This window comes from Bactrocera dorsalis, chromosome 4 (assembly GCF_023373825.1).
Source record: "Bactrocera dorsalis isolate Fly_Bdor chromosome 4, ASM2337382v1, whole genome shotgun sequence".
In the NCBI taxonomy this organism is placed as follows: Eukaryota; Metazoa; Arthropoda; class Insecta; order Diptera; family Tephritidae; genus Bactrocera; species Bactrocera dorsalis.
The window spans coordinates 47489251-47514551 of NC_064306.1; the positions used below are offsets into that span (position 1 = coordinate 47489251).

At 37.1% G+C, this 25301-nt stretch overlaps 1 protein-coding gene across 1 annotated transcript; it reads left to right on the forward strand.

Moving 5' to 3' along the window:
- The first annotated feature begins 10410 nt into the window (after window positions 1-10410).
- Window positions 10411-11163, forward strand: LOC125778405 (uncharacterized). Its single transcript, XM_049455761.1, has one exon. The coding sequence runs from the start codon at window positions 10411-10413 to the stop codon at window positions 11161-11163; it is 753 nt and encodes a 250-aa protein (XP_049311718.1).
- Window positions 11164-25301: the final 14138 nt, after the last annotated feature.

Consider the following 25301-nt stretch of genomic DNA (forward strand, 5'->3'; position numbering starts at 1 on the left):
CCAACACATTCGTCCGCTGATTATATGTAGGCCAAATTCCCAAGGATGAAGCAGCTTATGCAATCTTGAAGCATACCAAAACCAGTATTCTTAGTTGAAATACTCGTACCATCTTGAGGCTTCGTAAGGGAATTCGTTATTTTTATTTATGTTCACATTGCACCTGTGACGCTTACGTGTGATTTCTTTACTTTTATAAAAAGTTTGTACACACTCATCATGCTTATAATATTTATGACCGTTATACGACGTTCTTAGCTTTCGCACCGCATTCTAAGGTAATAGATATGATAAAACTTTGAGTAAAGCCCGTCAATTACTCTTTTATGTGTAATTAACGTTACTAACACCCTTTGCTGATTTAATATCACTAGCAAGTAATCTTCATTAGGCATATATCACGCAATTGAAAGATTTTCAAAGTCAATGTTAATTACCAGTACTGCAAAGATTTCTGAATTGCGCGTTTCCAACTTTCTAACTTCTTCCTTTTCTCCTTTCTATTCTCTTATTATTTCTCTGCAAAGCCATTTCCACGAGAAGGTCTTGGCTCTACGCAATTACCTAGCAGTGCGGCCTCGGTAGTAATTATTCTTTCATTCATTGATTAACAGTCTTGTTAATATGTATGGACTATTATATTCTAATGGATTAAAATACAATTAGCCAGGTGAGTGATGTTATGCAAATTGTTTGTCATTGCAGCGCACAAGTGATATGTGTGTGTTAAGTGCACTACAGCCTCAGCTGTCATAGATATTATTCATAAGTGGTATGCAGCATTGATGATAATATATTACTTGTACTATATAGCTGGCATCAAATAACAGTGATGCATTACTAGTGGAAACGAATCGGCAATTTATTGTCAAGGAGGGTCGTCATAATAGCAATTGAACTTTTTGTTTAATTGCTTGAGTACAATGGGAGAATAAAAGATACAAAGCTCTCAGAAATTTAGCACACAGTTGAACCCATAGTACATATGTATATTATTTAATTGCAATAATGGTTTTTATAAAAATTTTAAATATTAATTCCCATGTCTGCCAACAGAGAATTTAGGCTGACCTTCCGAAGTTGATCCTGGATTCATTCATAACCTCCGTTGTTGAAGAGGGCACTAAAAGTACTGTACTTTTTTAAAACGAATGAATCTAATCCACAAGTTAGGATATGTTTGATTAGGTTTGTAGAAAAGTTAGACTCAATTTCTAACGGTGAATTTCTTTCCTTTCATGCAGAGGAGAATTAGACTTTTAAGCCATTATTGCTTTCTGTTATACAGACACAACATTGGCATGGGTAGCCGTGATCCAAAAGAACTATTGCACAAAAAGTCCCGGAATAAATTCTCTATTCAACTTTAGAATAAATTTACTCTTATACGCTCTTGGGCGTATGTATGTAATACTTGTATGTTGTGTTTAAGTTTCAGGAAAGTTGCAGAAAAAAAAAAAATTCTTGTCTCTTATTTCCAACCCACTCTTAGAAGAACTGTTGTGGGGTTTGGTTGGTTTTTTGGGAAAGAGGGGGGGGGGGGGGGGGAAAAGGGGGAGGGGGGGTGGGGGGGGGGGGGGGGGGGGGGGTGGGAGGGAGGGGGGGGGGGGGGGGGGAAAGGGGGAAAAGGGGAAAGAGCAGCACGGGGTTGCGTCGAAATACATTTGGAATTCAATGCATGCTTGAGGCAACTTTTTGGTGTTCTTGCTCTCCATCGTTGATTTAATGTCTCTCCATCCATATCCTTCTGTCTGCCTACATACCGAGCTATAAATTTACCTGGGATTGTCTATCTCTAGTTCTGCTCCATTTCGAAAGAATATACATGCATAATAAATATACATATGTATTATACAAGCACACGATAAGCGATTAAGATGTTGTTTGGATAATATATGTGCACTTCAAATTTTTATTATTCTCTCGCAATATGTTGCTACAAAAATAACCTAACGTTTTGTAATGTATCACTTAAAATTAATCGAGAATTGATATAGATTCATAGATAAATAAATTATTAATCAGTACCATGCAAGCTAGCAACTTCTAGTAAAAATGTCAGATTTGTTTGATTTAATTGTTCTGGCGTGAACCCCGCCAAGTAAGGTTTTGACAAGGCATAAACACACATGTCATCCAAACCGCTTGCAACTAAAATGAACCAAAACTCACTTGGCGAGAGTATAAAATGTTCGGTGACACCCCGAACTTTAGGCCCTTTTATAATCAAAACTGATTTTTCATTGCTGAAAAAACGGCCAACTCGTTTGTGGATCCATTGACCGAACGGGTGAAAGTTTAATGGTTGTTTGGCTTCAATTCTTGCACGACTTGAATTTTGATTGGCCGTAAACCAACAGTTGCGCAAAAAATTTCATGGAATGAGTGGGCACAGTTATAATTTTTTTCTGATGGAGGATGCAATCATTCGGTTATTCACTAGAAACGTGAACTTCAAAATCAGTGTGATCCATGGCTTGCTGTACGTTACCGATATCTAGCTTGGGCGTTTATATGGACCGACTATTGGATGTCGTCAGAGCCGAACCTCTATATTGGTAATAATATTACAAACGTTTTTCGGGAATAAGTCGATTCATTAGGTAATTACAAACCAAAAAACGTAAAAAAAAACAAACATAGGTAAGACACTGGAAAATCATTTAAAGATGGCTCATATTCAGATCCAGTCCTTTACACATTTTCTCCAGTAAATAACTTATTTTATTTGCCAATTCTAAAGTAGAACAAAAGGACGAGAATGAAATGTAAGGAGATGTCTAGAAAAGTTGCTACTTCACCAGCACGTCCATTCAAGTTATATAAAGCAACAATAAATGCGCGAAAAGGAAAAACTGACATAAGACGTCTGCCACAATGTCGCGACGCCACAATTGCAGTGCCAGTGATGGCAAATAGAGAAATTAAAAGGGAATAAAAACGAAATTCAAAAAAAAAAGAAAATGGAACTTGACTCACAAGTTGCAGTGAAAGTGAAAAGTTTGCTAAAGTTGAAAGAGGCAGCGCCTTCGCCTCTCTCTCTCAACTTTATTACATATTGTCATTTTACAGTTACCCGATTTCAGGTTGCACATACATATTTGCTTACGTATGCACGCTCTTAAAATACAGTGCAATTGTAAATGTTGTAGTGATTGTTGGTTAGTCGTTCGACTTTGACTGCACTTATCCATTTAATTTATCAACTTATGGTAAACCGCGAAAAATTGAGGCAACCTACAAATCGTTTTGGATTCTCAATCTCTTGATATAGTCACTTGCACTTATAAATATGTATTAACATACATATACATTTGTATGCACTGGTACATAGCATAAGGAAGATTAAGCTTAGAGAAAACTACTACATAGAAGATGTCGCCAGCTTTTAAGCAGATAAACACCGAAATTTTCATAAAATCAATTACAGTTAAGTCCACTGCGTTGGTTCGAGAACAACGGTAGTGTAGAGTTCAGTCGTGTGCAGGTGCTTGTTGTTGCACTCAAATTTGATTGTAGTGTTTGTGTTTCATTAGCTGATATTCTTCAAAAGCGAAATCTTAATTTAATCTGCCGAAATTGAGCACATATGTACTCGTATTGCTTTATTTATTTTTTCCAAAATAGCAAATTTTTTTGTTTAGCTATTTTTAAGATAAATGCAGAAAACTAAAGTTTTTCTAAAGCTTATTCCAGAATTAATGCAATATTTGAATTAAATAAAATATGCAGTTGTTAGTCTTTCGATTTTACTTTTTTATTCAGGCATAAAGTACATAGGACAAGGTTATATATGGAGTAATATAAGTCCATGAATATGAAAATATGCGCCACGCTTGCCCTAAGGATGATTTTACTCGATTTGCTTTCACCCAAATATCGGACCTATAACTGTTCCAAGATACCTCAGTGAATATGAATACTTTTATTTTACTGAACAGATATTAATATACATAAATACAAATATATTTTTAGAAATGAATTCGAACACCTCCGTTTTCTAATATTCTTTCATTTTTTTTGCTTTTTAATTAGTTGTGTCCACCAAAGTTAGTTACTTCTAGCTACATGATGATCAATTTACATTCTTGTAGATAAATCCTTCATATACTATTGACTATTATAAGTAAAAACCTTCTCGGTCTTTCATTACAAACGCAATATAAGGTAGCTTTAGTACCCAGTGTCGTTAAATTTTTTTGAAAAATATCTTCGAAAGAAAGCTCCCTCAAGCGTTCTAATATAGTTTAAAACACATCGTAAATATATATTCTTTTATTAATATAATATATTTCAAATGCTGAAGCACTAATTGGATCATCAAAACATATTATAAATGTTTATCTTCAGAAGAATAAAAACTAAAAAAGAAGGTATTTTAGATATTCTCCAGAAAACTTGAAAAGTAAACTGAGCTAATTAATCGTTCCTTCTTCATTATTTAAGACCAGTGCCTAGACTGTTTATAATAAATACATATATGCTATAACTACCAATTCCCTGTCTCGTCACTTTTTGGGTTAGAAAGCGGCTAGTTATGACAAATACACAATAATATTTATTTGTAAAAATGATTCCTAAGCGTACATATGTTTATCTGTATAGATTTACCAGTGTGTGGCTTGTGATATAACAAGTGTTCTTAGAATGATGTTTCCTCTTGCCATGGACGACAATGTAATGGGAAGGTAAATAAATAACAACAACGGTAACGAAATCACTCTAAACACAAGTAACCAGAGTCGATGATTATCAGCCGAGAATCAACAGGTAGCTGGTGACTGGAAATCAAGCTAGCCGAATAAACCACAAATATCCTTAAACTCAGATAAAGTGGCTGCTGTAAATAACACATTTTAAGCCATTCCTGCTGTCAGCATTCATTTTGCCTTTAATTATCGGTCTTGGCTTTGCGGTTTTTTACAAATGACTTCAAGACTAAGCATTTGTGCGGATGAATGAGCACATGTTTATTTCTCCGTGGAGAATTTGATTAGAGAACATAACGTTGTAGTAGTCTTGTTACCACTTTCTTGTTCACTGCTGTAATATGCTGCAATTGAGATTTTTTTTCATATCCTTTATACTCTTACGCGAATGCGAGTCGTTCTATCGTTAACCGGTTTTATCCTGGTACAAGGGAAAAAGTAACAAATATGTTGTTGCTTTGAGACGGTTCAATGAGAGCGTAGAGTTTGTAATTACTTGAAGATTAATTTACCTTGTAATTTTGGTTCAGGTAATTACATAAGTGCAAATTTGTACTAAGTCGATAACTTCTAATGTGACTGATGTCTGATTTCACGTTTTTACTTTACGTTAAGTTCCTAAACTCACCTCGGAGACAACACACGCCCAGCGAATGGCTTAACTATATTTTAAAAAGCAAACTAAAGGAGTAAAGTGATGAAATGTTGAAATGATGACTATAATCACTAGTTTTGCATTATACAAGGTGCGTTCCAAAGTAAACAGGATTAAAAAAAAAACAGAACAAATAAATAATTAGTTTGTATTGGTAAAATGTTCATGGTAAGTCGCGAAAATAGTCCCACTTGTTAATACTTTTCTATTAACCCTGCATTACTAACCTCAAAAATCATGTCGCATGGTTACTAACCATGGGTCTTTTAAATCGACCCTCATTTGTATTATCTATTAAAATCGTTTTTAAAACTTATAAATTGCTAAAAACGTATACATCGTTTAGTATATTGTTGTATTTTATTGTTAAATTTATAAAATGATGTGCTAAAAAATTAATTTATATACTTAAATTGAAATTAAGTTTGTATTCATTACGAACATAGCTAAAAAAAGTGAAAAAAAAGTTATCCAGCCAGATTCCGCATAAAATGATAAGTTTTAAAGATATTGACTTCAAATAAAGTGCATTTGAAACCTGAAATATAAAAGTAAAATGGTAAAAAGAAAAATTGGAATGACTAATGCAAAAATTTTTCAATTATGTAATCTAATCGACCCAGGGTATTTTTTCTAAACAATTTTTTATGCATAATATCTTACATGTTTCTTATTCTTATTGTTTAAAAACGTTTAAATATGTACAAATTTAGATTACACATATATCTTGCGTAAAAATATTCTTTATTTTTTTGTTAATTTGAAAAGTTTGCGTGTCTGGGTCGATTCGAACCCTAAGGTTAGTAATGGAGGGTTAAAAATTAAATTAAATTTGTAATTTTTGACTCCACTTTCATTGGTCACAGGTAGGAATTGCAGCATTTACTTTGCTTTATTGTGTTATTTTATTTGACCCTAGGAAAGACTCTTATTATCTGAATCTTAGTATTTCTATTTGAATGTCAGCTTATTTCACTTCGGCTTGTGATCGTCAATTGAATTTCCGTTGTTGGTGACTTGCCATTTTTAATTACGTATTCTACTAAAAAAACGCAGAGAAAAATATATGCAAGTTTCGTTTATATTGTGAAACAACTCGTTTATTTTAATTCACATACCAGATTAAAAATATTTTCTTAAATTATAATAATTGAAAAAATAAAAATAAAAAAAAAATTATAATTAAAAATTTAAACTAAAAGAACTTGCTTTTACACTACCATTATTCCACGTTTGGCTACTTTATTCAAATCAAAAAATAATATTTTAAAATTTTAATAAAAAAAAAATATTTTTAATAGTAAAAATTCAATTACAAATCCAAAAGTGTTTAATGAAGAATGCACAACCCTGGTGCTGACTAATTTCCGTTTGGGCAATAGATATTCGCATTTCTTTGAAGTAAGTTATAGCAGGAAAACTAATTAATAGAAATAGTAAATAGAGCATTTCACAGGAAGACTTTCAGGCTCTGTTATTCATTGGAAGTGTTAAGGTTTGAAAGAGAAAACAGTTAGTTCTCGTTTATAGTAGCTTCTTTCATAAACTTTATAATAGGTGATTTTTTTAAGAGCTTGATAACTTTTTTTTAAAAAAACAACGCATAAAATTACTGCAAAATCTCATCGGTTTCTTTATTTGAAACGTTAGATTGGGTTCATGACCATTTACTTTTTGAAGATAATTTCATTTAAATGTTGACCGCGGCTGCGTCTTAGGTGGTTGTGGTCCATTCGGAAAGTCCAATTTTGGGCAACTTTTTCGAGCATTTCGGCCGGAATAGCCCGACAATTTCTTCGGAAATGTTGTCTTCCAAAGCTGTAATAGTTGCTGTCTTATTTTCTGTAGACTTTAGACTTGACGTAGCCCCACAAAAAATAGTCTAAAGGCGTTAAATCGCATGATCTTGGTGGCCAACTTACGGGTCCATTTCTTGAGATGAATTGTTGTCCGAAGTTTTCCCTCAAAATGGCCATAGAATCGCGAGCTGTGTGGCATGTAGCGCCATCTTGTTGAAACCACATGTCAACCAAGTTCAGTTCTTCCATTTTTGGCAACAAAAAGTTTGTTAGCTATCGAAACGATAGCGATCGCCATTCACCGTAACGTTGCGTCCAACAGCATCTTTGAAAAAATACGGCCCAATGATTCCACCAGCGTAACAACCACACCAAACAGTGACATTTTTCGGGATGCATGGGCAGTTCTTGAACGGCTTCTGGGTTGGCTCTTCACCCCAAATGCGGCAATTTTTGCTTATTTACGTAGCCATTCAACCAGAAATGAGCCTCATCGCTGAACAAAACACGCGCGCGAAACACATTTCGCGAACCGAACACTGATTTTGGTAATAAATTCAATGATTTGCAAGCGTTGCTCGTTAGTAAGTCTATTCATGATGAAATGTCAAAGCATACTGAGCATCTTTCTCTTTGACACCATGTCTGAAATCCCACGTGATCTGTCAAATACTAATGCATGAAAATCCTAACCTCAAAAACAATCACCCGTTATATGGGTATTTATCTTTATGGCATTTTACTTTTATAAGCTGAGAATTTAACACTTATAAAGTGTGAGTGAGTGTGTTTCATAAGGGAAACCACAGAACAGTTCTTATATAGTATATTTTCGACTCATAAATAAGCAAATATGTATGTGTACAGAAGTGTATCTTTTGAAAAGGGTCGCCAACTTCGAGTTAAACACATGTATCGTATTTAATTTGAAGCTAATATACAAGTTATTTATTAGTTTGCACATGTAGATGAACATATGTATATATCTTTCAGGTAAATGTGTTAAAAAACATTGTACTGGGTTTAAATAAAATAACAGCTAGATGAAAGGCATATCAGCAAGAAAGATCAGTAAATATATTAAGAATTTGAAAGCATTGTTATAAAGGAGTAAAGTGATAAATTGAATGCTGACATGACGATTTCTTTCACTTTTTTGGAGGTATATAACTATACCTTCCGCTCCATTAAGGTGGCGGAAAATTAATCAGTATATATAAATCTCATTTGCTTTTCATAGTCTGATTCACTTCTGCCACTTAATCATGATTGTATTTAACCCTTTCAGCCCCGAAGTTGCTTATAAGCAACTTCTATATATGTTTGACATCGTTTAAAAAAGTCCTTTATGGGCTGAAAGGTTAATAAATACTTTCCCATATCTCCTGTGAATGTTAAATGAGATGAAGGAGAACTCGTATTTTATTAATGTTTTCATTCATTGGCTATTGGCATTGTTTATATTTACTTTAAGTTTGTCGTTTCATTGAAATACGATAAGCGGTGTAATTGAGCTCCGTGAAATTGTCTGCCGCTGCTACGCTTAATGTGGATATAAGTGGGTTGGTGTGCATCAAGCGTAATTCACGGTTAGCCACATTAAAGCGACAACACTCATTTCGAATTATAAAATATAAACTGTTTTTCATCTTTATATAGTTACTGTTCGCGCCTATCTGGCATCACCTTTCTAAAACATATGTTTGAAGCTTTATGGGCAGCACTTACATATGTGCTTGCTGTCAAACCAGCTTCCGTTTTATCTCTCTCTTCAATAAAGGAACTCGACCGCATAGCACGTCTCTTATTTCAATCCGCGTTAATATAATTCATTCTTCCGCGAGCGCTATTAAACCGCAACATATTTTGGTCCTTCGAGCCGGATATCATCGCATAATTAATGATATTCGGCAAATTCGCTATTATTTTCAATATTTTTCCGCATTTTTAACATTAATCATGTCTTCGGCTAAAATTCGCGACATCCCGCGCTAAATGCTATCAAACGCTATTTGCAATCCAGCAAAGTGGATGCTCTGTCGGTGGACACTGAGGTAATAACTACTTACCTCCAATTGTTGGAGGAGCAAATGGATTCGGTTTGGCGTAGCACAACAAGAGGTGGAACTTACATGTGGTGACGAGAACGTTTCTATGGAGGAGCAGGCACGCATACAAGGTGAGGAGTGGTACAGCACCGCTAAAGCTAACTTGAAACGCCGGTGCGTCACTCAAAGGCAGCAGACGTTGCAAAACTACCGTTCATGATTCAACTGCTCCTGTACCGCTTCCAAAGCTACAGTTGCCGTCATTTAGTGGTGATCCCACTCAATGGCTTCCTTTTCATGATGCTTTTTGGCTCACTCATTCATACGAATGTCAATTTGTCGGACGGACAAAACCTACACGATTTCCGCAACTGTTTGAGTGGGGCAGCATTCGAGTTGGTGAGTAGCTTAGCAGTATGTGATAGCAATTACGCTGAAGCTTGGGACTTATTGACCGCGAGGTATAAGGTCATGCGGGTCATGGTGGACAGCCACATCAAAGCACTCATGGCAATTGGAAATGCAGCCAAGGATACTGCTAAGGGAATAAAGCAAGTGATTAATTCCATACTTCAACACGTTGGCGCTCTACGTGCACTCCAACGACCAGTCGAATTCTGGGATGACTGGCTCGTTCACACTTAACCGTTTCAAAGTTAGCACACGAAACCCGCAAGCAATGGGAGTTATCGCTCGTCATGGATGATCTACCATCTTTCCTCCGTTCTTCGAGAATTTCTTGAAAACCGCGCACGCTCACTGGAGATGGTACCATTACTCAACACTACCGCAAAGACAACAACAACAAAAAAGAATGTTTTCCATACGGCATTTACAGAGCCAGAAGTAAATATCTGCTACATCAACCGCTACTAAGGGCCCGCATTGTTCTTATTGCAATCGTGATCATAAAATCTACGTCTGCTCACAGTTCAGTCAACTCGACTCCAAGGGTAAACTAACTGCTATTAAGAAATTAGGTGCATGTATAAATTGTCTCAGCAAAGGGCATATCCTCGCTAACTGTCACAGCACATCGTCGTGTCGTATATGCCAACGACGTCATCATACCTTACTTCACGAAAACTTTACCAATCAACCGGCAAGGCTCAATGCTCTTTCAAATGAACAACGTTTAAATGTAACCGGCACACTACGCTGACGCTAATCGCGTCATTCTACTAGCAACCGCTGAAATTATGGTACAAGACTATACCGGTCGTTGGCAACCCGCTCGCGCACTTCTTGACAACGGTTCACATGCCTCATTCGTCACCGAGGCGTGTGTACAACGCCTTCGTCTTCCCAGAACGCTGTCATCCGTTCACGTCACTGGGATCGGGTCACTACAAGGAGGCCGCGCAAAGGGAGAAGTTACACTCTCCATATCAACACGAACGCTTGATACTAAATTTCAAGTAAGTACGCTCATCTTACCGAAAATTACTAACGATCTTCCAACCTCCGCTTTACCGACGACTTCTTGGCCGCATCTTACGGATTTGCCACTAGCCGACCGCTATTATTCCCAACCCGGACCAATAGACATTTTAATTGGAATGGATGAGATGGACAAGTTTCTACTACACGGACTCCGTAAGGGTGAACGGGGTACACCAATGGCACAAAATACTGTATTCGGATGGGTACTGTCTGGCAACGCAGCCAATTTACAAAGCCCACCGGTGAACATTTCGACTTTACATTCCGACCTTCATTTAACTCAACTCATCCACAAGTTTTGGGAGCTCGAAGAACTACCCCCCCGCAAATTCCTCTCACCTGAAGAATCTATGTGTGAGAAACTATACGACGATACGACCGAACGTGCACCGGATGGTCGCTACATCGTGCGTTTACCTTTGAAGAAAAACGTATTGATTGGTGATTCAAGAGAAGCAGCTATTCGAGCATTACTCCGCATGGAAAGAAGATTTACAGCTAAAGCTTAGTACGCAGCTCTCAAGAAACGTAAAACATTCATATAAAAAAAACGCTTAAGAAATGGTCCAGAAACGTTCCTGCGATAAAGTTACTTGTGCTAGTACGCAGCTCTTAAGAAAGCTAGTACTAATTTTTAATACTTTTTTTTCAATAAAATGTGAATATGGCAAACATGGTTTTGCAAAGAAACATCAAATCAACAATTGTTTCTTGCAGGAAATTCGAAGTAATCGTCAAATTCATCCTAAATTAGTTGAAATCATTATTATAAAGTATGTTCCATTTTGAAATGTTGTATAAAACCAACCAAATCATCAACAACATTCCTTAAATCTCAATGAAAATATTTGTGTTACACATACACATACATACATACGCACAAAGTTTGTTTACTTTGTTTATTCTCTCTTGCTCTTTTAATGTGGATCATTCACAATGCGTAACCAGCTGTCAAACTTACTTGAATAATAATGTATTTTTGTTCTTGAGCAATTACTTAAGAGCTGCGTACCAACCTTAACGAACAACTTCGCAAAGAGTATACTATGTTTATGGATGAACTCACCTCTATGGGACAGCATGGAACCAGCTGAGACGACAACAGATAAACTGTACTATATGCCACATCATGCGGTGGTAAAGACCACAAGTCAAACAACAAAACTTCGAGTCGTTTTCAACGCATCTATGAAAGTCGACCTCTGGGAATTCTTTAAACGATGCCCTCATGTTAGGCCCACAGCTGCAACAAGATCTATTTTCCATTTTGGTTCGCTTTCGCACTCACCGTTTCGGAATAATAGCCGATATCGAAAAGATGTTTTTTTTTTTTTTTTTTTTTAAGGGGGAAGCATCGAAAGCCGGAGTGCGGAACTTTAATCCGCTAAAACTAATCTACTCTCAACTCAAGACTTTTCCACGGAACCACCGCCTACATATTACTTCGTGGGAGGGACAAAGACATTTAAGTCTCCTCTATTTTACGTCCTTGCGGACGGCTTATCTGTTGAAGGAGTCTCAGTTTTGTCCTTTGAATGTTGACGCTTCGCTGATAGGTTTCTATTTCTCAGTCGACTGACACATGAGTGTCGTTAAATTATCGACCGTAAAACTACCACCGAGTGTGGTTTTTAGTTGTTCCCTTGTATTTGAGAATCGAGGGCAATAAAATAGTACATGTTCACAGTCTTCTATATACTTTGTACACGTCGGAGAGTTTGGACTAATGTCATTGTGGAATCTGAAAAGGTAGCTTCTAAAGCACCCATGTCCACTAAGTATTTGGGTCAAATGGAAATCTAGGTCCCCATGTCGTCTCTCTATCCACGAGTGGATGTCCGGTATAAGTCGATGGGTCCAGCGCCCTTTGGATGAGGAATTCCACCGCTCCTGCCACATTTTAGTGCTCTTGTTTCTCTCCTCTGTCCTCGCCGAGACAGTTTTAGGCGTTTGATAATTGATACAAACGCTCGAGTTCATCTCCCTGGATGTCAATGGGCGGCATGCTGGCTAACACTTCAGCAGCATCGGTTGATATAGTCCGGAAAGCACTTATTACCCGGATTGCAGAGAGTCTATGCACTGCAATTAGTTGTTTAGCATACGCTTTTATATCCATTGCCTGTATCCATACTGGTGCCGCATACAGTATTACGGAACTCATTGCCTTCGCTATTAAGAATCGCCGGCTGGAACGCACACAGCCTCTATTGGTCATCATTCTCGATAGGGCATTATAAATTTTGTTTGCCTTGGCGGAAGAATAATCCAAGTGCTCTTTAAATTTTAATTTGGAATCTAATATTACTCCCAGATACTTCAATTGCGGCTGCGAAGTAATCTTGCATTCCCCAATGGTGAGCTCTATTCGCTCTTCTATCTTCCTAGTGCTTATCAGTAAAAACTTCTGTTTTTTCCTCCGCCAGTTTCAGACTCATAGAAGAGAACCATTGACGTAGATTATTTTATGCACTCATTGCATTTATCTCTCAGGTCGGCTAATTGTTTGGCGACTGCTACCACCATGAGGTCGTCCGCATAAGCTACTAGTTTCACGTCTGTTGGTTGCTGTCTTCTTAGCACCCCGTCATACATAAGGTTCCATAATAGTGGGCCTAACACTGAGCCTTGGGGTACTCCACTCGTGATAGAGTAGCTCTTGGTGCCTTCATCCGTATCAAAAAACAGCTTTCTGTTTTTAAAGTAACTCGTTATAATATTTATGAGGTAATCAGGGGCCCGTATTGCATCCAGGGCATTGATTATGTCTGCCCAATTCGCCGAGTTGAAGGCATTCTTGACATCCAGGGTAATCAGCGCGCAGTACTTTTTTGTGCCACCTTTCCATCTTTTGCCACTTACTGCACATTTCGCAATATCGACGACTTCTCGTAGTGCGTCTATAGTGGATCTCTTTTTTATGAAGCCGTATTGTCTCTCTGATAATCCGCCGGCTTTTTGGATTGCTAATTCCAAGCGGTTTCTTACAATGCTTTCGTACACTTTCCCAATCGTGTCGAGCATGCAAAGAGGTCGATAAGATGAAGGTTCTTCTGGTGGCTTTTTTGGTTTCGGGAGTAGAACCAGGCGCTGTATCTTCCACGGATCGGGGAACACCTCTTCTAATATACACGCATTGTACATGTTAACAAATAAACTGGGTCTAAGAGTTATGGCTTCTTTAAGGGCTCTATTTGGTATACCATCTATTCCGGGCGCTTTAGAGTTTTTGATTTTTTTCGCAATAGCCAATAGTTCGTCTTCTGTGACTAATAGGGGTGGCTCCGTAGCTTCGTTTCTTCTAATATAGGAAATAGATGCATGTGTAGGGAATAACGCTTCTACAACCTTTTTCATAAATGATGCGTTCTTAGGTTGCTGCGACTTATTTTTGAATTTCGACATACAAATTTTGTATGCCGATCCCCAGGGGTCTATGTTCGCTTCTTCACATAGCTTTTCGAAACAGGATCTCTTACTACGGATAATGGCTGACTTCAGGAGCTTTTTTTGGCATTTAAATGCTTCTCTGAGGCGGATTTCGTTTTCCCCTCCCTGGTTTCGCTGTGCGCGACGTCTAGCTGAGTGACAGAGCTTCCTCAGCTTGGCAATTTCGTCGCTCCACCAGTATACCGGCTTTCGGTTGCTATTGTATCTCGTCCTGCGCATAGTTGCGTCGCATGCTGCAACTAGTTCCTTCTGCACAGCGGATACTAAGTGGGTGGCGTCTTCGCCTGGTGCCTTTGCCGCACTCCAGACGCTCTCAAAGACATCGGTATCAAATTCCTTTTCACGCCAACTACGCTTTCGAGAGGGATTTCTGGTAGACAGTTCCCTTTCTTGGGAGAACGACACTTCAGCGAGTATAGCCATATGGTCGCTATTTGTGTAAATATCTGATACCTCCCACTTGATATGTCTGCTAATCGTGTCGTTAGCAAACATTAGGTCTATTATAGAACCTTTATTACCCTTTTGAAACGTATTTTTTGTGCCATTGTTTAGAATCGTGAGGTTTGTTTGACTCAAAAATTCTAGAATGAGGCGACCACGGTGATTTGTCATTCTGCTACCCCAAGCAGTAGACCATGCGTTAAAGTCACCCGCTATTATTATTGGCGATTTGTTTCTGGCCTCTAGAGACAGCTCCAGGAGAAAATCTTCAAATTCTCTAATTGTTGCGCTAGGACGAGCATAGCAGCTTACAAAATATATACCTTGTATCTTCGCCCATGTAAAGCCATTATAAGCTTCTTTGGAACGGGATGAGAAAGCATGTTCTTTGCAGGCCCATATTGCTGCCTTGCCACTTTTATCTTTACACCAAGAGTTTTCCGAACACTGTCTATATGGCTCGCTTAGTAAGGCGATATCTATGTTCTCTTCTTGAACTGTTTGTTTTAGCAGATCTTGTGCTGCAGCGCAGTGATTAAGGTTTAGCTGTAACAACCTCATTTTTTCGTTGTTTTCATCATTTCTTCGTACTTCGGACAAGTCGTACTTAAGACGGAGTGCTCTCCTTTGCAAAGCATGCAACTCGGGGCATTTTTGCACACTTTTGCTACGTGTCCTGCAGCTCCGCAACGTGTACAGAGCGCTGACCGATCAGTCTGACTGACACATTTGTGTGCCATATGACCCAGTTGAAAGCACCTGAAACATCGGGTAATGGGTGAGTATTCTCTAAGACGACAGACAGACCACCCTATCTTCACTTTGCCCAGTTTTAGTGCAGCTTTAGCGTCTTGAGCGCGCAGACAAATAAGAGCTATTTGTGTGCCACTTCGGGTTTTCCTCATATTTTTGACGCTGGATTTCTCCAGGTTTTGGAACCCACACTCTTTTTTTAGTGCCTCGCAGACTTCTTCCGGTGTTGTAATTTCGTCCAAGTCCTTACACACTATTGTAACATTATGGGTTTTTGGCTGTATCAGCGCCATTTCACCCACCGCTCCTTCTAAGACGGTTTTAAATGATTCGGCTCTCTTCTCTGCCTGATTTTTCAACTCGATGAGTAGGTCTCCTTTCATCGTCTTCCGTATGTAGGTCACATTTGACCCCAACTCTTCAAGGCCGCTGTCGCTTTTTATCTTACGAAGAATATCAGCATAAGACGCACCCTCTTTTTTAGTTATAATGATGGCGTCCGGTTTCATTCTAATTTTCTTCTGGGTCGGTTTCTTCCTTTTCACAACGTCCACCCATTTTTCACCTGCGCCATGTTGACCCGTAATATTTTCCTGTATTACTTTTGTGGGCTCACTGGTCATTTGTTGCACCTTCTCAGTGGCTTTTTTCGGTTTTTTCGTTGGGGGTAGGTCACCCGTTGCTTCACGCAGCCGCTTTGGGGTATTCATCTCTTTAAAAATATGAGATAGCTGGGTTGCTTTCTCAACCATAATTTTTTTCTCTGGTTTTTCGGCTTTTTTATATAAGCTCATTATGCTACTCAGTAAATCGCGCATAGCTTGATTTACGTGCCTTTGACCAGCCATCATATTTTCCAACTCTTTAATTCTACAACCCAGCTTGTTAAAATGGTCGGAAGTATCATTATTTAGTGAATTCTCTTCACTTCTGCTTACTCGGTCAGCAGTTTCATCACTAATTGTTGATCCAGCAGCAGTGGATTCCTCATTTCCGCCGTTAGGAGGCGTTCTCAAAATTTTAGAATTCCTCCGAAAAGGATTCTCGGGTGTACGCCCCATACTATTCTCAGAGGCCATACCTCAGTGAGAAAATAGTCTGGGTACACCAGTCAATCTGTATGTTCAGTCCCTACCGCTACAACCCTACTTATATTTTCAATGGTTGGCAACGCCTAACCCAAAGGCAAAACGAAAAGAAGGGAGAAAACGAAAACGGAGAACAGCTGATTAATCAAAACAAAACGGCAGATTAAAAAAAATATTTGCACGTTTTGATGTGATTTGCTGTTAGCAGGGGAAATGAAAAGAATTAAAACTAAAAAATTTGCAAATTTGCCACGAAAAAGGACAGGTATGTTTAAATAAATTTTTTGTTTAAAACAAATTGGACTTATCTTTTTCTCTAGGCTTATTATCCACTTGAATCCTCCGGATTTCCGGTAAATGCTAAGGCAGAATCTAGTGTGCTGTCACTTGAAAACTGGGATTATTCCGTGAATAATCCAAGAGCGCAAAAAACACTTCCACTTAACTCAACACGTATGGCTGAAGATCTCACCCCCCCCCCCCCCCACCCCCCCATTTTGTGTAATAATATTTTCCAAGAAGCTTTTTTCTATGAAAGCTCAGATGGTTTTTATAATATTTATTTTTGGTTTATTAAGACATAATATGTTAAGCGTCGGTAAATAATAAAGGGTGATTTTTTAAGAGCTTGATAACTTTTTTTAAAAAAAAAACGCATAAAATTTGCAAAATCTCATCGGTTCTTTATTTGAAACGTTAGATTGGTTCATGACATTTACTTTTTGAAGATAATTTCATTTAAATGTTGACCGCGGCTGCGTCTTAGGTGGTCCATTCGGAAAGTCCAATTTTGGGCAACTTTTTCGAGCATTTCGGCCGGAATAGCCCGAATTTCTTCGGAAATGTTGTCTTCCAAAGCTGGAATAGTTGCTGGCTTATTTCTGTAGACTTTAGACTTGACGTAGCCCCACAAAAAATAGTCTAAAGGCGTTAAATCGCATGATCTTGGTGGCCAACTTACGGGTCCATTTCTTGAGATGAATTGTTGTCCGAAGTTTTCCCTCAAAATGGCCATAGAATCGCGAGCTGTGTGGCATGTAGCGCCATCTTGTTGAAACCACATGTCAACCAAGTTCAGTTCTTCCATTTTTGGCAACAAAAAGTTTGTTAGCATCGAACGATAGCGATCGCCATTCACCGTAACGTTGCGTCCAACAGCATCTTTGAAAAAATACGGTCCAATGATTCCACCAGCGTACAAACCACACCAAACAGTGCATTTTTCGGGATGCATGGGCAGTTCTTGAACGGCTTCTGGTTGCTCTTCACCCCAAATGCGGCAATTTTGCTTATTTACGTAGCCATTCAACCAGAAATGAGCCTCATCGCTGAACAAAATTTGTCGATAAACACATTTCGAACCGAACACTGATTTTGGTAATAAAATTCAATGATTTGCAAGCGTTGCTCGTTAGTAAGTCTATTCATGATGAAATGTCAAAGCATACTGAGCATCTTTCTCTTTGACACCATGTCTGAAATCCCACGTGATCTGTCAAATACTAATGCATGAAAATCCTAACCTCAAAAAAATCACCCGTTATATTAGAGGCCACAGGCCTAGAAATAAAAGTTGAAAATAAAAATCTATAAGCTTCCCCTTATTAAGGCTTAAAAGCTTTCGGTGACTTTTCTTTTCATTGATATCGGCCAAATTGGTTTGTTTAAAATTACTACATTTTTGTGAAGCTTTTTCCTCCTGGAATGGATATGTTATTATCCAGAGAAATATGTAAATAAAGGTTGAATATAAAAGATTTGACTATGAAAGCTTCCACATTTTTGATAATTTTTAACTTTTTTTCATGGAAATGGACCGATTTGGTTTTTCTTAAATAACTTTCAGTACAACTTGATATTTACATTATTTTTTCCATAAAAGCTTTTTCCAGTGAAAGCTCAAACGATTTTTATAATGTATGTTTTTAATATAAAAGTTCTGTTTTCAAGTTGAATTAATTATTGAGTAAAATGGTCTGTACACAATATATGCCTACGTTAAATACAGCTTTTAGTGAAAGCTCATACGATTTCTTAATTGTTTTATTTCAAGTTCAAATAAAATAATATATTCTGTTTTTGGTTTTGAGAAGCTTTTATCACTTTTTTATTTATTACGGTATATTTTAATCTTAGGTATATTCTAGAATTTATTATTTTTTTGTATTTGATTTTGAAAGCTTCTTTCATTAAAGCTCCCTTTCTTTTTTTGCTTAAACCGGTTTTGTTATATATTTCGGTACGCTTTTATGTATATATCTAATATATTCCATATAAAGCTTTTGCTTATCAAATTAATGAAAGATATCTATAATTTTCCTTTCAAAGCTTGAAAGCTCAAAGCTGACCTATGCTGCATTGATTATTAGGAGAATATGTAGAGGCTTAAGAACAATACTTTTAACGCATATTTTTGGCAGCGGCGCGTTCATATATCATAAAAAGATATAACGTCTAGACTTCTTTTTTCCATTAAATCCATCTCCGGAAATCTATTAAATCATTTTATTTCGCCTAACTGTATTTTAACGGAGTTCAACAAATTTTCTCGGCATGTCTCTAATTTTCATGAATTTCAATAAGTTTTCTCATCATGCCTCCAAATCATGAAAAGCAAATTTCCCAGTAAAAAGGCTATAAACATTCAAAAAGTAATTAAAAAGCGTTGCACGATTTTCCGAAAATTATTTAATGGCATTTTAAAAATGTCACTTTACTACCGTGCGTGGGTTGCATTACCACTATGCTGGCTAACGACTTGCAGCAAAAACCCCAAAAGCAACACGCCGGCGTCACGCAACCCAAGACAGGCAATGAAAAGAACGAGGCGGTGACAAACCTGTTGCAACGGTAAAACAGTGAAAGTTGTCAATTTAACAAAAAAAAAGAAAAAAAAACCTATAAACAAAGAAACTAAACTAAAACCACTTGAAAACTACAGAGGGCTAAAAAAAATTAAGAATTCAATGGGGCATAAAATGTTTAATGATTTGTCTTGCACAAAGCACATTAGCCTAAATAAGCGAGTAATTAATTATTATTCTTCTTAACTAAATGCAGCAACAAAGCGATTAAGTTTTTTTTCCAAAAGTGGTTATGTGATGCAGGCGGCACAACGCGTACGCCCACACACAGCGTCAACAAATCACAAAACAAAGCAGTCGACAAATCGCTTTGTTGTTGTTTGAGTTTGTCGAAAATCAATCGCTTTTCAAATATGCAAATCACGTCAACTACCAAATAATGTGCTGTAACAGCCCCTCATCACTTTTAGCCACCGACAAACCGCGCGCGTCGCACGCGCTCTCGAGTAGCTATTAGAGCGACACAATTAATTTGATGCGCTCCAATGGAGCAAATAAAATAGGAAAAAAGTAAAAAATGCAGCAAAGTTTCTTTGTTTGTTTTGGGGATATGAGAGATTTATTTAGTTGATGAATGTTTACTTTTTTTATTATAATTTTCTTCGATTTTCAAATCAAGTGATGACTTTATATCATCTAATTTAATGGAGATCCCCGCCAACTACACGACGGGTGATATCACTTAGGAAACGATTATTTAGTTAGTAAGTATCACATAAGCTATTTCAGCCAAGTAAATTTTTTACTCGAAGGCGAAACGGTTCTATAATATATGAAGTAGATGTAACTGAGCTTTCACTTTTTTTTCATTAAAAAGCATTTATTTCTCTTAATTTTCACCAAAAAAAAACCCTATTAAATGTGTAATATAAATATTTAAGCTAGCTTTATGAGAGCTTTCACTCATGAAAGCTTCTGTTTACTCTTATTTCCTTAAATTTCGACCAAAGCAATCGCTGTAAAGTGTATAATATACATTTCTGAGGTAGATATGCGTGAGCTTTTACGTATGAAAGCTTAAAAGCTTTCGCCCACTTTTATTTTTTTTAATTTTTCCTATCAAAAATATTTGATCAGCATAATTTTCAGTACATTTTAGTAAAAGTTTAATATAATGTCAATAAAGGTTTACTTATGAAGGCTCACAGGATTGCTTAATGACCTTACTCTTATCAATAATATTGATTTTTCTTCAATTTATTCCGTATTATTATTTGAGGTAATTTTGTACGAGCTTTTACGTATGAAAGCTTAAAAGCTTTCAAGCACTTCTATTTCTCTTAACCTTCCGATCAAAAATATTTGATTAGCATAATTTTCAGTACATTTAAGTACTATTTTAATATAAATGCAATAAAGCTTTAACATATGAAAGCTCACAAGATTTCTTAATGGCCCTACGCTTATCAATAAAATATGATTTCTCTTGAATTTACTCTGTATTATTATTTGAGGTAATTTTGTACGAGCTTTTACGTATGAAAGCTTAAAAGCTTTCAAGCACTTCTATTTCTCTTAACCTTCCCACAAAATATATTTGATTAGCATAATTTTTAGTACCTTTTTTTACTAATTTAACATAATATCAATCAAGCTTTTACCTATGGAAGCTCACACGATTTCTTAATGGCCCTACGCTTATCAATAATTTCCCTATATTTTTGGTATATTTTCTATAAATTTCGACTCTAATTTTCCTTAATTGAGTTGACTGCTTATTCTATCGAATCTTATTCTGTCGAAGGATTGTAGCTACCACGCATAAGGCTGCCTTGCAACACAACACGCGTCGTCGTAAATTGCGAAAATCGCGCTGAGCGCCAACGCTTCAGCTCAGCGCATGCGCAACGGTGACACAAGCAGTTAATAAGCAGCTTGCACCACCAGGTCCCGACGACGTGTTCTGGTTGCGTCTCCCACACATAAAAATGGAACTGACTTTTTATGCGACAGTTTGAGCCTTTTGATTTGCTTTAAACATAAAGTTAGTTGTTGTATATGATTATTGCATATGTATGTATGTTAGTTGTTGTATATGAATATTGCTGTAGTATATATTTATTGCATGAGGCATCTTGCTTTTACGTTCATTAGATTGCGCAATTTCGGCATATTGGTCACAGACACGCAGTGCTGCCAATGAAGCATGAACTGTACAACATTTGGTGGCAACTAATATTGTTTTACTTCAAAGCGCACATCAAGAGTGACAGAATCTTTAAGAAAGCGTGCGCAACGCTTCCTTCTATTTCCAAGCCATGCAGGAAGATAACGCAAGCAAGTGTTGTTGTTGTCGGTTATATATATATATATATTTTTGTTTTTTTTTCCATTACAGTTATAAACTTATATTTGTTCCACCTTTGTTTATTGTTGTTGTTTTTTGTATTTTTTTTATATATTTATCTTCAGAGTATTTAGTAGTATGGGTTGCCATTTTTTATATCCGTTAGTTTATTATTTCTATATATATTTTATGTTTATGGCTATGATTTTATGATTTTTGTTTTATGTCTTTATGAATTTTCTCTTTTCCGCTACACAACGCAATCAACTTTGCGGCCGCGTCTGCGGCTAAGGTGAGAAGTCACGTTTAGTTATGACTTAGCGCGACACCTACGCAATGCGAAACGTGCCACATGCAGCATGCAGTTTGCAACATTCGCTTCAATTATACACACACACATTATATATGTACCGTGAACATGTGTGAGTGTGTGTTGTGCGGCATCGTTTTGCGTTTTAACTGTACTCTGTGGTAGTGGGTTGTGACCTAAAAAGGCGTAAATAAATGCGCTGCAATTATTTATGATTTCAATGAGATGCTTCATTTAATAAATGCATATAAAAGATGGAGGAAGAGGAATCACATAAGCTTGTGTGCATATTGCCATTTTTTTGTTGACGTTGTTTTGTAAATGTTGCACAATTTTAGCTTGGCTACAGGCAGCACTTCAAATAGCGCCGCGGAAAAACTGAGCGCTCAGAAGTGTGCTAGAATTCAGTTCTTCTCTTCTGCTTTATAGTCTTTTGGTGATTTGGTAAAATATAATATTTCTTAAGATAGGATAGTCGAAAAAGTGTTTTCGTATTTCTAATCAAATTTTAACTAATTTTATTTTTTTTTATACTTTAAATAAATAAGAAAATATATACCATTTTTGTCGACCACTTTAAGTAATTTTTTCGCTGGAGACATTATTCCATCAGTGTAAATCGAAATTTCGAAATTTCCAAAGGGAAACTGATACAGCATCGTCTCCGTAAACTTCACAAATTTCTTTGGTGACTTGCGTGGCATTCTTCCCCTTTTTTATAAAAAATTCAAAATATAGCGAATTTCTTCCTTATTTTTACTCATTTTTGAACAGGTAACTTTTTGACTTGACTTGAACTTAACAAAATACGAAAAAACTTTTTCGACTACCCAATATTATATACTTATTCGAAACTTACAAAATTTTTGAATCACTCAACTCAGTACAATGAGAAGTCTCAGGTTCTAACTTTATTTTGGTTATTTTGAGAGCTTGACGAACAAAAGTAAGAGTTAGAAAAGTTACCAATGAAAATGAAAACAGATTCATAATCTCAAGATCAAATAAATATATGATAGCTGCTTAGATATCGGAAGCTTCAACAAATTCCATGCATTTGCATGTCGGGTGAAATGCGCACTTTTGGGAAGGCAGCTCTTGAAGTCATGCTTGAGCTCACACCACTTCATCTAGTAGTCTATCAGGTAGCCAAACACACACTGCTCCATGACTTCAGAATGGCAGCAAGGCTGAATGGAATAATTCCACTCTCTAGCTACTACTTTCGGGGAGGACAATCAAGTGGTACACCGGCACGTCGGTGGTCTTGAAAACGTCGGAGGAAATTAGTGCAGGAGCCACAGCACCACGCAATTTACCACACATCTGGGAAGTTTTTCAAGCATTTTTCAGGTAGAAGTCTTTGCAATAAGTCCAACGCAACTTTCGCAACGAACGTATAACCGTATTTAGCAATAGTCAAGGGGGACTTAAAGCTAAGTATCTCTGCCTATAAGATCAAACCGCTACTGGTGCAAGAGGGTAGAGAACGGCTGAATGTCCTATCGGAACGTAATCAAATGCATCTCATCTGGGTGCCAGGTCACAAAGGTATAGACGGGAATGAGCTTGCTGATGAGCTCACCTGAAACCTGAACCCTTCATCGCGGTGGGTCCCCATACCATGATGGAGCTGTTCCGCAAGAAGAAGGAGTATTGACAGCGACTTCAAGGCAAGCGCCATACCCTAAAGACCCTAAGGACAAATTCAGGCTACTTGCCGTATTCTACACTGGTCCCAGCAAGCTGAAAAAGCACTCATATAACATGGGCCTAGCTTCTTCCGCAAATTGTCGCTTCTCGACAGGGAGCCTAAAACGCCAGAACACCTGCTAATTGACTGCTTAGCTGTGTGCAGATGCCGGATAAAGCCCCTTGGATCCATGTTTCCAAAGAGGGATTACATCACCTCACTACGACCTAGCTGTACATTGGACTTTGTCAAAATGCTGGGGCTAGGTGAAACTCTGTGATTTAGGAAAGGGCACAGCAATCTCGCAATTCAATCCTAGTCTATCTATCTAAACTAATCTAGCCCAAACTCTCCGGAACAATAATAGCATATGCATTTCGATTAGTTGTTATGAGGTCCTCGTAGCAGATATTGTTCTACGATAAACAAAAAATCCATTAAATTTTCGAGGCAAGAACGCAAAATATGAATAACGGAAGAGAAAATAAGAAAGTGAGACGAAAATTGTAGTATTCAAGGCTACAAACAAAATAATATGCAAACATCCTAAATATTTTTCAAGAATAAAAGAGGCAAGAAAGAAAAATATAAAAAAATAAATAAGAAAAAACGTCAACTTTAATTGCACCGAAGCTCTAATACCCTTCATAGGTGTACTTCTTATAGCAGCTATATATGAAACTAATTCCGAAACTGTAACCGGTCAACGGTTTGCTTGCAATGGAAAAAGTTTCAGTAGCTCTTTATAACCACTTTGCTTGGTGTATTAACCATTTTCAATCGTTATTAAGATTATTTAAGAAGGAAAAATATTATGAAGATCTTAGTTTTGATTTTGAGCGATCAGTTTATTATATATGGCACCTAAGCGCTATAGCTGTCCGATCTTAAAAATCTGTGCAAAATTTCATGAAGATTCGTTGAGTAGTGCACGAAAAATCATGCCAACCGACTTCAAAAACGCAGTTTCGAGGAAAACGTGTTGCAAGACGGCGGACTTAGCCTAGCTAGCCGCGAGCGCTCAAGTTCTCAAGGCAGTATATCGAAAAGTTTTACTCGGATCAACTTGAAAATTTCGGACAATATTTTAGAGGTGTTGTAGAATTTAATAAGACATTAAAAAAATCGATTTTTGAAACCCGTATACCCATGTAACCCCAAATATACAGATAGATTGACGAACATACTAGTAGATAATTCGACTCAACTTGTCACGTTGATCATTAGTAAATATACTTTACAGGGTTTCCGAGTTTCCTTTCATATATTTTAAATTTTGTGACAAACTTAATATATCCTATTCGGGGTATAAACGCATATATATATATGTACATATGTATTTTTGTGTTTATATAAGCAACCACTGACATCACGAGGCTAATAAACTCACAACAACTGGCAATAAAGTGCAGTTGGTTCAATCATAGCAACAACACTTACAGATATGCCAGCAACATGTGCGCGCAGGCGAGCTGCAACAACAACAACAACGCAATAAAAACTACAAAAAAATGAAAAGAAAATTATGTATAGCAAACAGCAATCGTTGCATAAATAAATAAATAAATAATTGAAATCTGTTTTACGCCCATCACAGCATGTAGGCCCTTTATGCTTCAGCCAACCTCCACACTGACGTCCTCTACACTTTTGGTTGAGCTGCAAATCGCAAACATTTCGATCGCCACTTATCTACATATAAACATATACATATATATACATATTGTATATAGTATGTGTACCGTCATCCTCAAATGC

Bases quoted from the DNA above. Each gene is read 5' to 3' on its own strand.
- LOC125778405 (XM_049455761.1), top strand. From the start codon at position 10,411: ATGGTACAAGACTATACCGGTCGTTGGCAACCCGCTCGCGCACTTCTT.